This window comes from Penicillium pulvis (genome assembly GCF_028828015.1).
Source record: "Penicillium pulvis strain IBT 33274 chromosome Unknown contig_10_segment0_segment0, whole genome shotgun sequence".
Taxonomy (NCBI): domain Eukaryota; kingdom Fungi; phylum Ascomycota; class Eurotiomycetes; order Eurotiales; family Aspergillaceae; genus Penicillium; species Penicillium pulvis.
This window is the reverse complement of record NW_026643071.1, coordinates 2,923,668-2,936,622: the sequence shown is the minus strand read 5'-3', so window position 1 is coordinate 2,936,622 and position 12,955 is coordinate 2,923,668. Positions and strand designations below refer to the sequence as shown.

General features: G+C 48.7%; 4 protein-coding genes across 4 annotated transcripts; all 4 read right to left on the bottom strand.

Annotated features, from left to right (window-relative positions):
• Positions 1-178: 178 nt before the first annotated feature.
• Positions 179-2,753, bottom strand: N7503_001122 (Zn(II)2Cys6 transcription factor; the record flags this gene model as incomplete). Its single annotated transcript, XM_057060683.1, has 5 exons — positions 179-1,015; positions 1,078-1,221; positions 1,276-1,803; positions 1,864-1,931; positions 2,459-2,753. 5 exons carry the CDS (start codon positions 2,751-2,753, stop codon positions 179-181), a joined length of 1,872 nt encoding a protein of 623 aa, XP_056927606.1.
• A 632-nt stretch (positions 2,754-3,385) lies between these two features.
• On the bottom strand, positions 3,386-4,558 carry N7503_001121 (uncharacterized protein; the record flags this gene model as incomplete). Its single annotated transcript, XM_057060682.1, has 4 exons — positions 3,386-3,693; positions 3,761-3,891; positions 3,954-4,290; positions 4,348-4,558. The coding sequence occupies 4 exons, from the start codon at positions 4,556-4,558 to the stop codon at positions 3,386-3,388; spliced, it is 987 nt and encodes a 328-aa protein (XP_056927605.1).
• A 1,763-nt stretch (positions 4,559-6,321) lies between these two features.
• Positions 6,322-7,980, bottom strand: N7503_001120 (uncharacterized protein; the record flags this gene model as incomplete). The annotated part of the gene is made up of 1 exon (XM_057060681.1): positions 6,322-7,980. One exon carries the CDS (start codon positions 7,978-7,980, stop codon positions 6,322-6,324), a length of 1,659 nt encoding a protein of 552 aa, XP_056927604.1.
• A 618-nt stretch (positions 7,981-8,598) lies between these two features.
• Positions 8,599-12,679, bottom strand: N7503_001119 (putative cytosolic regulator Pianissimo; the record flags this gene model as incomplete). The annotated part of the gene is made up of 4 exons (XM_057060680.1): positions 8,599-8,785; positions 8,841-9,001; positions 9,051-10,889; positions 10,943-12,679. The coding sequence occupies 4 exons, from the start codon at positions 12,677-12,679 to the stop codon at positions 8,599-8,601; spliced, it is 3,924 nt and encodes a 1,307-aa protein (XP_056927603.1).
• Between the last annotated feature and the right edge of the window lie 276 nt (positions 12,680-12,955).

The window sequence follows — 12,955 nt, the reverse complement described above, 5'->3', positions numbered from 1 at the left end:
TGGCTCTCTTTTGATTTATGGGTAGTTGGAGTTAATACTGGAAACTTTTCATGTGATAAAGTATAGAAAGCGTGCGGACAGCAGGGCAGAATTCGCTCTCGAATCTCAATCATATTCCAATTCTAAACTTCATGCTTCTAAATTCAATCTCTATTTACTTGCACCCTAAGTGTCTTAATCAATGTCCTTTGACTCCAATGCAGCCATTACTGCTTGACGTACCATCTTCCATTATCCATGCTCGGGAGCGCATTCCTCGCCGCAGGAGATGTGCCATTGCCAATGCTTGATTGATGCCCATAGAATGACCGATCTTCTCCAAGCAGTCAATAATCCACTGGCGAAGCTCCTGGCATGCCAGACCGGAGTTACCGGCAATCAATAGCGGCCACATTAGGCTGAATCCACCTGCGCCTGTTACCCTGAATGGGGTGGGACCTTCAATGTCGGTTTCTTCACTGACTTCTGTCCCCGCACCGAGATTGAAAGGAACACTGGCGCATATATCTTCCACAAGCTGGTGTGCAATAAGTCGGCTTTGACTATCCAATGCACTTTGCCGCCGACGGTCAGTGTCTTCCGAAGCGGATGCTTCAAGTGTTTTCACAGCGTCGATGATCAGTTCGTGTACCAGAATTCGTGCCGAGCGATAGTTATTCCACATGCTACTTGATGCAAGGCTCCCATAGATGTGATAAGTATCTCCCCAGACAGCTTTGGTAATGGCCTCCCCATTGATAACTGGAACCTTGACGGTTCTGTAGCTCCATGCGGCAGGGACACTGATGAAAAGCGAAGTGAGATTCGCATCGATGGTCAAGGCAGTACGGATGATCTCGCCAGGATCCGTAACACTTCCATCCTTCATTGAAGCGCAAAAATTACTCAAACGGATAACTTCGAGGCCCAGTTCATCAACAATATGGTCGTTCGAGTCTCGGTATCTCATTGCATTTTCAGACAGCTGAAATAGAAGCGGCGAGCTGTATCTTTCCTGGTAGATTTTTCCAATATGCTAAACGCACTGTTGGTTAAAAGGAGTATCAATCACGCCATCTTTCAGACTGTGGAACTCACAATTTGTGCGCGTAACTGGGTGAACAAGTCCAAACCTTCCCGCCGACCCAATTGGTCTACACCTCGGAATTCTATTAATCTCGTGGCGCCTTCCATATGTTTCATCCACCGGTCAATGAAGGAGCCATCAGAGCAAGTGAGAACCTTTGATCGGTCAGATACTCCGTTGCTCCGATCTTATCAACGTGTCAGACTTACCTCAAACATGCCCAATAAGACGACCGCAGCCAGTGTGTCATCTCGCTTAGACAAGGCGGTATTGGCCAATGCCTGATTGGTCTCTGAAAGCGCATTGGTATACTCCCGTCGGGCTTTCAACATCATTTGGGGCGATAGACGGATGTTAGATAAAGCTGCCAGTCCGACCGCATTAAGAGCGGAATTCACCGCGACATTCCCGGGGTCAGCAATCAAAGGCAGGAGATATGACATATGGCCTCCTTCGAGGCCACCAGTAATGTAGTGGGAAAAGAAATAGCCTTTTGCTAGGTCCTGCGCCGGGAACTCTAGATTATTTCTTGGCGAAAAGCTCAAAGTGCCTGATCCAGATTCTTCCACGCTGACGGGCGTTAAAGCGGCAGACCGCTTTTTCTGTGCGGAGCGTTGTGCCCGGCTGATGACCTCGTCATTTTGGTCTCGGAAGCCCAAATCCAGCCGGTTTCGATACCCGGGACAGTCAACCCTCGCCCTGATACATGCGCCGCAGGACGGTATACCTTGGTCACACTAGTGGGATAGGTTAATCCTTGCGCTTCAAGTCCAAGGGTGTTATGTGGGTCCACCTACCTTCAATCGCCTGGACCGGCAACGCTCGCACGCGCCGCTTGGTTTGCCTCGATACACCATTCCAGCAGCTGTCAAACAAAAACGGCCGATCGCCCTTATCCAAAAGAGGTTATCAGCGAGTCGTACTAGGGTAGCGAGCAGATCACCCGTTTAGCATGTGGCTGTGACGTGATGAATGGGATCAGTACAAAGGGAGAATAAAAAGTAAGGGAGTGGGGGAACAGCTTTGGGTAAGTAGTTCGACAGAGCGGGGCGAAACCAAGATCCACGGTGGCAATTGGGCATAAGGTGGTGAGCTTGTATACTCTTAGTTCAGCCCTGTCCCGATTGGGCAGGTGTTTCGATCTGACACCTCCGAGCTGGCCAATCACAACTCACTGACACTATTTTGTGGAGCACGCGGGAATGCTTCGCAACAAAAACCCTGGACACCAATTTCTACATCCGGCTAGGAGAATGTATAGCGCAACGCATATTTAAGCTCTTCTCGACCAAATTCCAGAACGGGACACTGTATACGGAACTCAAAAGCAACATGTTTCAGTTGGCTCGTTTCTTCTTTGGAACTCATGCATCCATCTGGCGATGGCCCTACCAATAAGCACCATGATGCCCATTTCAACTAGGAGCAGCAATAAATACCCTATGAATTGCTCCAACTCGTCTTTTTTCTCGTCTTCCTTCTCGTCTTCCTCCTCGTCTTCCTCCTCGTCTTCCTCCTCATCCCCCTCTCGTTTCTGAGGTAAGAAAGCCGCAGCTTCGCATTTTACACACAATGCGCGGGGCTCGTGGTAGTTGTTCTCATGGGCTGTGCATTCAACAACATGACCTTTAGTGAGACATTCATCCACAAGTCGGTGGGTGGGAGGATGAATAGGACAGAAGCACATCCTTGCATCGAGGAAAGATATTATAGAGGGGATGGTGAAACAGTATTTTTGGGTTGTATGTGTTGTAATGGGGATTAGAGGCTCTGTCTCTCTTTATAGATATATGCTGAAACTGATCTCCTGTTCAGAAACTATCTGATACACTTTGTTCGTGTATAGCTGCAACTATCTTAGAATTAAGAAAGCGCTAGGATTCCTATAATAGAATCTTAATACCTGTTGTGAAGACGGATTAGTGAGTTGCCTATCAAGGGAGTACTCTACAATGAAAATCAGAACAAAGGTTTTTCGCATCTACTGGCGCAGGAGTTAAGAATTGTCTTTCATAGACCAAGATATCCATGGATAAAGAAAGGTCTTCAAAACAATGGCATAAAGAAAATATTTAAAAGTAGTCTACCAGAGCACATGCTAAGAGTATTTATTCTATGGTTGAGACTTTGCCATTTTTTGGGAATATTCTATAGACCGATGTGACATTGAAATCAGAGCGCAATAATATGTGCCGATGTCCAGATGTTACGTATTTTTTCTGGCATAGAACCGAGTGTTTATCAGCATCATGACTGCATAATTTAATGTAGTCTGATGCGATCAAGTCGCGCTTCTCGGCGGCAATCGTTATGAAACACCTAGAAGAATGCAGTGGCATCCACATCGTTCTCGCCAAGGTTGCCCAGGTCCCAGTTGGTCTCCACGGTCTTCAACAGACTGTAGTGATTGTATGCGGTGTCGTCCGTAGTACCAACCTGCGAGCTTGAGAGCGCACCACCCAAAAGGACAGCATAGATTTGGTTTGTTCCCGTCGTCAAACCCTCATCAAAAGTCAGGATGATCAAAGTGCTATCAGTATTGAAGTTCTCATTTTCGAGCAGAGGGGTCAAAAAGTTACGAGACCAAAGTCCAGCTGTGGCGAGCGAACTATCGTGGCCGTCGTTGGCTGCAGGTCACAGTTCAATCAGTTCAAGTTCAAAAAAACGTTAGCAAGAGGAGAGAGAAGGACATACTCATGTTGGGAGTGATGAACATCCATTGAGGCAGCTCGTTGTTGTCCAGGTCTTCATAGAACATGGTGAAGTTTTTCGATTTAGCAAGACGGTCGGTATCCGACGTAACCGAGTTATAGCTCATCAAAGGGCTTGAAAAAAAGCACATTAGTGACTTTGCTCTCGCAAGGAAATTTGGTGTTGGGAGATTCACTTGTGCTTGCGCATATAATCATTTGCACCAGTCTTTTGGTTGGCATAATTTGCCTCGAAGCCAGAGTAAGGCATATGCTCCTGATACAGACTCCAGCTGACGCCAGCATCCTCCAGGAGATCAACTATTGTCTCGGTGCTCGAAGAGATATAGTGCGTATTATCGTCAGTGATCCCGAAGGTGTTGCCACCAACAGCGGCCACGTAGTTAGGCTGCGACATAATGTGAGCAAGAAGACATAAAGTAAAAGTCTTCGGTCCTGTTACCTGAGAAGGATGGGTGATGGCATAATAATTCGTGAGTGTGATGCCCAGAGACGCGAGATAGGCGAGGTTGGCTAAATTATATATCAGCAAGCTTCTGATATTCAAATCCCATGTTGCAATTCACTCACTATCCTTGATAGCCGCACTGTAATCCTCGTTCTCTAGCCAAATCTGAACAAAGCGATCAAAAGTTAAACCGGCGACACTCGATGTAGGAGATAGCGTCAGCGCGGTGGCAGCCGCCTTAGCTACGGCAGCAGTCGCAGTAGACGTATACTGTGACTGGGCATAAGCACCCGACACCAGCGCGAAGAGCGCAGTAGGTCTTGAGAAGATCATGGTACTCAAAGAGTGGCAATGGTGAAGAATGGAATGGAGGTGGAAGAAACACTTGAGTCCATGGCTACATTCCCCTGCCTATATATATCCGCCAGATCCGATGGCATCCAAACGTAGTCCCTGTTTCTTCACATCGTGTCACTATTCAACAATCCAAGAGCTAAGCGAGGTAGTATCGCAATATCAATTTATCGTGTTATAGCCTGGCAATCGAGCACGTGTAGCGGCAGAGTTCGTAGCACGAAACCACGCTAGGCACTTGCATCACACCATTCCTCAAAATAGAAGGTTAATCAGACACAAAGTATTCTGTACACAATTGCACACATTTGAAAGAATGGTGTTGTCTAAATTATTAACAATGCTATGCCAGAAGATCATCTCATTATGCTCATCGTGTAAACAGTCAGTGAGAAGTGAAACTCGGCAGTTGTTGGTACTAGCGGGGGAGTACGGGACATAGCATGGCGGGGTGTTTCTGCAACCCCGGAAGCCGTTAGCCTCGTCTTATTGCACGTCAACATCAGAACTAGCTTCCTCACATCCTTGCAAATTGTATGGCGACAAGTGCACACGTGTGCCAAGCACTTGTTTCCGATCTTCTTCACATTGCCAGGCTAACGATGTGCCGCGGGATCTTGAATATGTTGGCGATCTGCAGAACGCCCAGGCAAGTCTACGGAATATTCCAATGCATTACAAAACTTAGTATCCACGATGTGCCAATAAGAATTCATATATCACTCAGCATGTGGGTTGTTGTGCCTGACAAGTGTCTTGGTTAACCATAAAGTAATTAAGGATGCCCAACGACCTTCGTTTGAACGTTCATGAGACTGGCGGCTTGCGTTCTTCAATTATGAAAATACTTTGAAATCATAGATACGATAGTTTGTCTTGGCTTTCACTATCATGACCAATAGTGTTGGGTGGGGGTAGAGTAAAGCAAGGCTGGAAAGGCGGCCGACTCTGGCGCCAGAGCCTGCTATATCCGCAATCGATTCCATAGGTCCTCAAGTTCTACATGTAGAAGAAATTTTGTTCACAACCCATTTTGCCAGCACTCGGGCAAACAAGAAAACATAGTAAAAGTCAAAAAGAAAAAAGACACAATGTGAATGAAAACGCTGGTGGGGAATCGATACTCTGTAAGGGAGTGACGTAATAAACGTAATAAAAATGAATGTTTTCTCGGCATGGCAGTACTGTACGCACTACCCAGCATGATCTCCTAGACCTCCCACTGGGAGCCCCTCTCCATCAGCTCGAGCAATCCCTCCATGGTTCTCAGACTCCCGTGTTCGCGGCCGAGTCTGTGGAGGGATAGGTTGTGGAAACTGTAGTTCCATTGCCTGTCGTCTCTGGCGTCTTCCTGTTCGTAGAACCTGTAGGAAATTGACCCCCACCTGGGCAAGGAATATGGCCAGGAAGGCACCCACAACGAGGGTTTGTGGGATATGAGTCTGGGATGAGCTCTCTGTGCTGGTGCTTCGTTCTTCTTCGCGGTCATTTGTCGGTCGTACAATCTCTTGAAAGGGCGTTGAGCCACCGAATGATACTGAGATCGAGAATGTGAAAGGAGTGAGTGACGTAAACACATTGGGAGTCAAGGAATTGACAAATTTTGAGAGAGGGTTTAATGCCAGTGGAATAAGACAAAGCACGAGGAGAGGAACGGCTAGTCATAAGACAGAATTTATGGATGAGCGAGATGACCTGGAAGGCAAAGTTAGATGGAGCATTTGGAACAGCATGATCGATACTTACCAATCACGGGCCTCCAGCTCCCTTGCCCATCGCGCACAGATCTTCAGTCGCTCTCTGACGCTCATCGCGGACAGAATGGGGTACTTTTCTTCTTCGGCAATGGGTAGAATACTGGAGAACCACCATGGGAATCGGGCCGCATCCGTGGGAACAGGCCCGTAAGCTAACATGACGCGCGGATGAAGCCACGGGGCGCCAGTTTGGCGCTGTTTACGAATAAATTCGCGCGTCAATAGCATCAGATCTTGGGTCGACATCGAGTCCAATGGCGCTTCGACATCTAATCCGTCCGGGGAAGGATCTGGAATCGCATTTGCCGCCGTCTCCATTGCCTCGAGCCTCTCCTCTTCTGCCAGAGAGATATCATCGACGCGCTCTGTCCTAGCGATATGATATCCATCAAGCATACCGGCCTCAAGCACCTTGAATCGTGATACTCCGGTGGCAATGACTAGACTGCGCCCATCTGGCAGCAGCTCGTAGCGCTCAACCATGAGCAATGTTCCATACTGCATGAATGGGACACCACCGATTTCATCTGCCTGGGGCCGGCCCCGACGGTTATACATGACCATGCCAAACTTACCATCCCCGCTCTCAACAACTCGCCGAATCATAAGTCGATATCGAGGCTCAAATATGTGCAAGAAAGTCGGCATCGTAGGAAATGATAATGTGCAAACAAACAACGGCAACTTTTTTTCTTGATCCACCCCTAGTTCATCCTGGGCGACAGCCTCTCTCCTAGCTGCGACCTGGTCCGCGAAAAGTTCGTCAATAAGCTTTGAGAGGACCCAATTCCTAGGCTCGTTCTGCATGGATGTGGGCATCCCGAGTTTGCGGCGGCATATCGGGCAAAGATCGGAGTGATCCAGCACTCGAGCAATACATGTTCGACAGAAGGTATGACCACAGGGCAAGGTCAAAGGATCCAGTATAAGGGCGTAGCAAACCTGGCAGTCTAGTTCACACCGAAGCCTATCCCTGAATTTTTGGAAGCAAATGCGATCTTCCTCGTTATAAGCTTGCGGCAGCGAAACTCCACCAGAACCACCAGCTTCTTCATAAACAACGTCAAGGGCATCATAAGGGAAGTTACCCTCATGAGCCGCCCTATACAACCCATGAAGCCATGCGCGCTGGCCTATATGAAGGCTCTGGAGCTCTGAAATGGTTTCTGAGTGTTTTGAATCTCTCCTCCAACAAATAGCGCGGCCATTCGTATCGTGCGCATTCCGCATCTCGGCATCCTGCCTTGTCCACATCAATTCCTCTTGGAAAATCCCAACCACGAAGCAAAGCACCACATCAGTCCCACAGTCCCCAACGCAATGCTCTCCAACACAACCACCTTGACCGTCCCAGTAGCATGTAAATCCCTCTTCTCTACCCTGCGCCACTGGATACGTGATCCCAGTACGCGGTCGGACGGGTGGCAAACATTCCCGACATACAGTATTTCCACATGGTAACCGGCATGGAGTGCGCAGGGGCTTCGAGCATGAGTAGCACTGGATCAACCGTACGATAATGTGAGGGGCAACATTTTGTTCGGAGGGGTCATGTTCTTCGGAGCTGGACACATCCGAGCTCTCCACGGTCGCAATGGGTTCGGCCTCGGCTGGTTGCGGGGACGGTTCTTCAGCGTTCTCCATGACTTTTGGCCGGTGAGGATGACACGTCAGGAGAGGTCGGTATTTTTCCGGAGTCCTTGAAGCCTTCGAGGAGAGAAATCATGGAAAAGACCGGGTCCAAGCTATGAGTTGGGGGGATCTGCAATCAAAAGCGGGTCTTTATCACCTTAGATCAAGACTTGCAGCGGTGAACCCGATTATCGGAACGTGTCATGGAGGAAACTTGTTTTACAATGTAATGTTTATTTCCAAATTCCTATAATCGAGTATTTAAAGTTATTCAATTTGTGATACTAGTCACTTTCAGGGTTAGGTTACAATTTGAAGAATTGGGCTGTACGGCTACGCGATAGAAAAGCAATGCTGGAGTTACGCAAATCATGCATTTGATATCGTTTCGTGTCTCATTTCCAAAGTCAGTCCGCCGCCAGATATAATGCAGAGAGCAAAAACGAAAACAAGTAATCAGACCATGATTCAATCCTTGGCCGAGACTTTCGGTGCTTATAGATTGGAATTGTGTATGAATCACTGACGCCACGCCCCTGGGAAGAAAAGGAAATCAAAGCAAAGAGTATGGCCATGAATCCCGCCAACAAGTATGGAAAAAGCCTGTTTCTGATTTGAATATCATGAGCACTATGTGGAAGAGTCCGAATCAGACTCAGAATCTTCTTCGAGGACTATGCGTCTCATTACGCTCTTGTCGAAGAGGTCGAGGGCAAACCGTCGCGCTGGTAACCGGTAATGGTGGCTTTCGAGGATGCAAAGCGTCTTTCGGAAAAGGTGAACTTGATGAAACCGTTCAGGTTGCTTAGATTTCATACTAAATCAATCATGGTCAGTTGATAATCTCGGACAAAAAAAAAGTGATAAATTACCCGTGTAGGTCGGATGCAGATCGCTTGGATAGAACGGTATTTCCCATGTCAACAACCAGCTTCAGGATTTTTTGGTTGGTGGCGTCGGAATCGGTGGTGACCTCCTTGAGTTTGTCTTGTGGTGTGCGTTTCTTCTCGGAATTGTAACCAGGGAAAGATATCTAGGCTTGTTAGCGGTGGGGTAAGATGAAGCTAGCGCTGTACGCTTACCAAAAACAGCTTGCGGAAGTCTGTAGGAAGACAAAGACCAAGCGAATCGCCTTCTTGGTCAATGGCTGAATCCCATCCCATACCCCGAAGCACCTTAAGCCCGTGCCGACTGCGAGAGATCAGACCGAGGACGAAGAAAGCAGTTCCTCGCATTGTCAAAACTCCGGCGCTCTCGGCAATGGCCACTATGCGTTGTACAATTTCCGTTTCAAGGAATGGCGCACCAAGCTCCATTGATCCAACGTTACCAACTGCCCAGAGGCATCCTTTCACCTTGAGAAGCGCCTCGTGATCTTCCTCGTCGAGGCGGAAATCGCGAATTGTCCAAGCAAATTCATTGAAATGACCGGACTGCTCCAGTAACTTGCAACCTTCTGCGGTTCGGGCGAGTTCACGGTAGAAATGAGGCGGCACCACTCCGATATCCTGCATATCGACCAAATCCTCCGGTGCAAAGCTATTGCGACGCGGTTGATCAACGTAGGCTCGGGATAAGGCTGCCTCCACAAGACCAACGTAAGAATCATTACGACCAAGGAACCAGTCGTCCATCTCCTGTGTGATATAATCTAGGCCATCCAAATAATGGTAGCCAACCGAGGTTGACAGGAAGCGCAGGAGAAGTGGTGCTCCAATCTCTCCTAGGTGATCAAGAGACGGTCGACATTTGACCACGAATTCAAGATAGTCTCGCTGGTTGCACGCCTCTTCAAGAATCTTTACAGCAACCTGGCATACTGTGACATCGGGGTCGTATAGCTGAGTCACCAGAAGTTTGACCACCCATTCAGCATTTCCAATCGCCACGTGAGGAGAAACTGTGACATCGCCCACCGCATATTTGCGCAGAAGCCGTGTTGCAAAAATTCGGATCTCCTTTGAACCAATTGTGAGCGCTTTCGAAAGCATGACCCTGAGATGGCTTTCCTGACTATAATCCATATTTCCCAAGAGGGTCTGGATCAGGTCATTCCGATCTTGCAACTCGATGATATGATAAAACATGTTCAACATGTGCCATCGTTCCATCATGAGGAGGCCGTTCGCATCAGCGCTCAGTGTTCCTAGCATCGCAAAGTATCCGCCACTCAATGTATTTCCCATTTGCTCCCGGGAGAACAACGGGGAGGCAGAGGTCAAGCCACTCATACGATCCAACTGCGCGAGACACTCAGCAACTTGCCGCAGAAACTTGTTTTCAGCAAGATACTTAGTTCCCTCTGGGGTCTGAACGAGAGTACGCATCAAGGCGCAACCTGTTCGAACATAGCGCTGGTTTGGCTTGGTGTTTGGAACCATAGAAAATCGATACTTAAAGGGTCGGTAAAACCCAACAAGCCGTTTCATAAACTTGGAACCCTTAATGGCCTCATCCATTCGCTTGGGGTTGGTAAGAGGGCCTTCGACAAGACGATGGATGAGATCCCACTTCCACTTGATATAATTGACGGTGTTTAAGACATGAGTCTCCAAAATTGCATTGCGGAACTGAGTCTCATCCATGGAGTATGTCAGCTTATCTTTACCCTGATCAATTGGTAGCAAAGAGGCTGAAATATCAGAGTCCACATTATAGCGTCCTACTCCATTGGGCACTGCTCCAGAGCGTGCCAATGTTCGGTTGATGCTTTCGATCTGGAAGATGGTTGAAGTTGAAACATCATGATTCTCGGTGTCAAATTTGATGGCAGCAGGAAGCAGATGTGGAAGAACTTGCAAGTTTGCACTGATGGTGGCTGGTAGTGAATGATGAGCCAGCTTGAGAACTTCAGTTAGGAGGAGCGTAGCTTTGCGTCTAAGTGAAGGATCTGTTTCATCCTCAATCAGATCAGAGAGAGCCTAAAATCAATTAGCATCGTGTAAACCTTATACACTTCAGGCAAATTTCCTACCTTCGGTAAGCCTGCAGCAACCAAGGCTGCCAGGATGAGAGTAGAAAAGTGTGCCGTCAGGTCAAACTTGTTGGCAGTGCTATCTGCAAAGCCGCGCGGATGCTTGAGATCGGTATCAGAGCGTAGGTTTGACACTCGACCATAAGTGGTGAGTCTCCTACCCGCAAGGAAAGAAGATGACCAGGATGGAGGCTTTATTCGCAGGGCGTCGAATAGTAACTCCATGATGAGGTCGCGAGCTTGGGAGTCAGGATACTGAAGAGACTCAAGGAGAGACCGCAATGGTCTGGCTTGGTGTCTTGCAAGGATCACTAGACCAGGCCATGTTTTGAGCATTGCGGAGATTGCTCGGGCGGCAGACTTTAACCGGCCATTTCGCAAAGAATCAGCTAAGGAGTCGGTGAAAGGTGCCAGGACGGCTTCTAGTTCGCAGCCTTGCAGATACTTTCGGCTGCGTGGGGTATCAAGGACATGCAAGAAACTTGAGATCAAACTCTCGGAAGCACCAAATGTGCCTTCGGACAAAGCATCATGTAGAGCAGCAAATCCGCCTGCGGAGGCCACGAGTTCAGGATCTTTGACCAACATCTCCGCCAATGTCATGATCGATATGTTCCGTAAACGATCATCATGATGCTCTGCAATGGAGACGATGGTTCTCACGATGGCGCGGGATATTTCCTTGACTCCGTCTTTCACATCGAGAAAAGCTCTCACAAATTTCAAAGCTTGTTCCCTTTCGATACTGGCTTTACTTTCCTTGACTAATGACAATATCACCAGTTCGTCTGTGTGCAGTGCTCGGATAGTCTGGAGTGATTTTCGGTCTGCGATGGCGTAACGAGTCAACCGGTAGCCAGCAGCCACCACTTCTTTGCTGTCACCAAGAAGCATGACTTGGACACGTAGCCCGAAAACGGACCACGCGAGATCATATTTGAGTGTGGGATATCGTTTGAACAGCTCGACTAAGCTGTTCGCGCGCTCAACATAGAAATCAGGTGACATTCCCTCAATCTCAAGGGCCTGGAGAGTTTCCGTAAGAACGTATGTCGGAGACTCTATTTCCCCTTCGTCATCTTGTTGTCCATCTTCATCAAAGGGTCCAGGAGTGGGGTTGTGATTGCGGGTTGGTGAACGCATAGGACTCCCTCTAAAAAGGCTCGAGAGACGACTGCGCGGGGGAGTGCTGGACGGCGCCTGCGCGCGTAACAGCTCCTCTTCCAGCTCATTTTGTAACTCCGCCAATTTGCGGTTGGATGAGCTCAATTCTGACTCCACCCGTAGCCGCTGTTCCTTGGTCTGTTTGGGAGGCTTTGCGTACAGCGCTTCCAGCATGTTCTCCGTCCCAGTCTTAATTTTCATCTCCTTCGCAATCTTATCTCGAATAATAGCCTGGCGCTCCTCTGTTGTGGGTAAATCGTCTTCGCCGATCGATCGGCTGGCTCGTCTCGTATACGTGCCATCGGGGCGGGGGGTCACGCTGCGGGAATTCATGCTCTTGAGCTCCGCACTGAAGCTGCCTGGCCCGCCAAAGGAAGGGGCCAGTGATGCTCCACGAGGAGCTGTCGAAATGCTGCCTCCAGATCCCGACCTTCCATTGCGCACTGATCGGGCAGCTCCATCGGTATAACTTCCATCCACTGAACCGCCATCTTGGCTGAATGACGAGCGACCATCACCCAAGACGCGGTGCTGGGTCGACGCGGAGAACGCTGAAGTGTGTCCGGAAGCCATAAAGCTCCATCTAGCCACAGAGGCAGTTTATCACCTGTGGCAAATGTCCCGAGTGTCGAAGGGCTGCATTGGTGTGCGGGTTGAGAGGTCGAGTCGCGGCGCAAGGGTTCGGGGTTATGGGGAAGCGAAATCGTAAGGGAGGGGGAGGGCCTCCGCACAGTCACGGGTTATAGTCCTGATGATCACAGAGCACCTGCATTTGCCATAACCATGAACTGTAAAAAAAGTAAAGATCACGCTTCAAGCCGACGATCACTTCTAGGACTCCATTGTCCC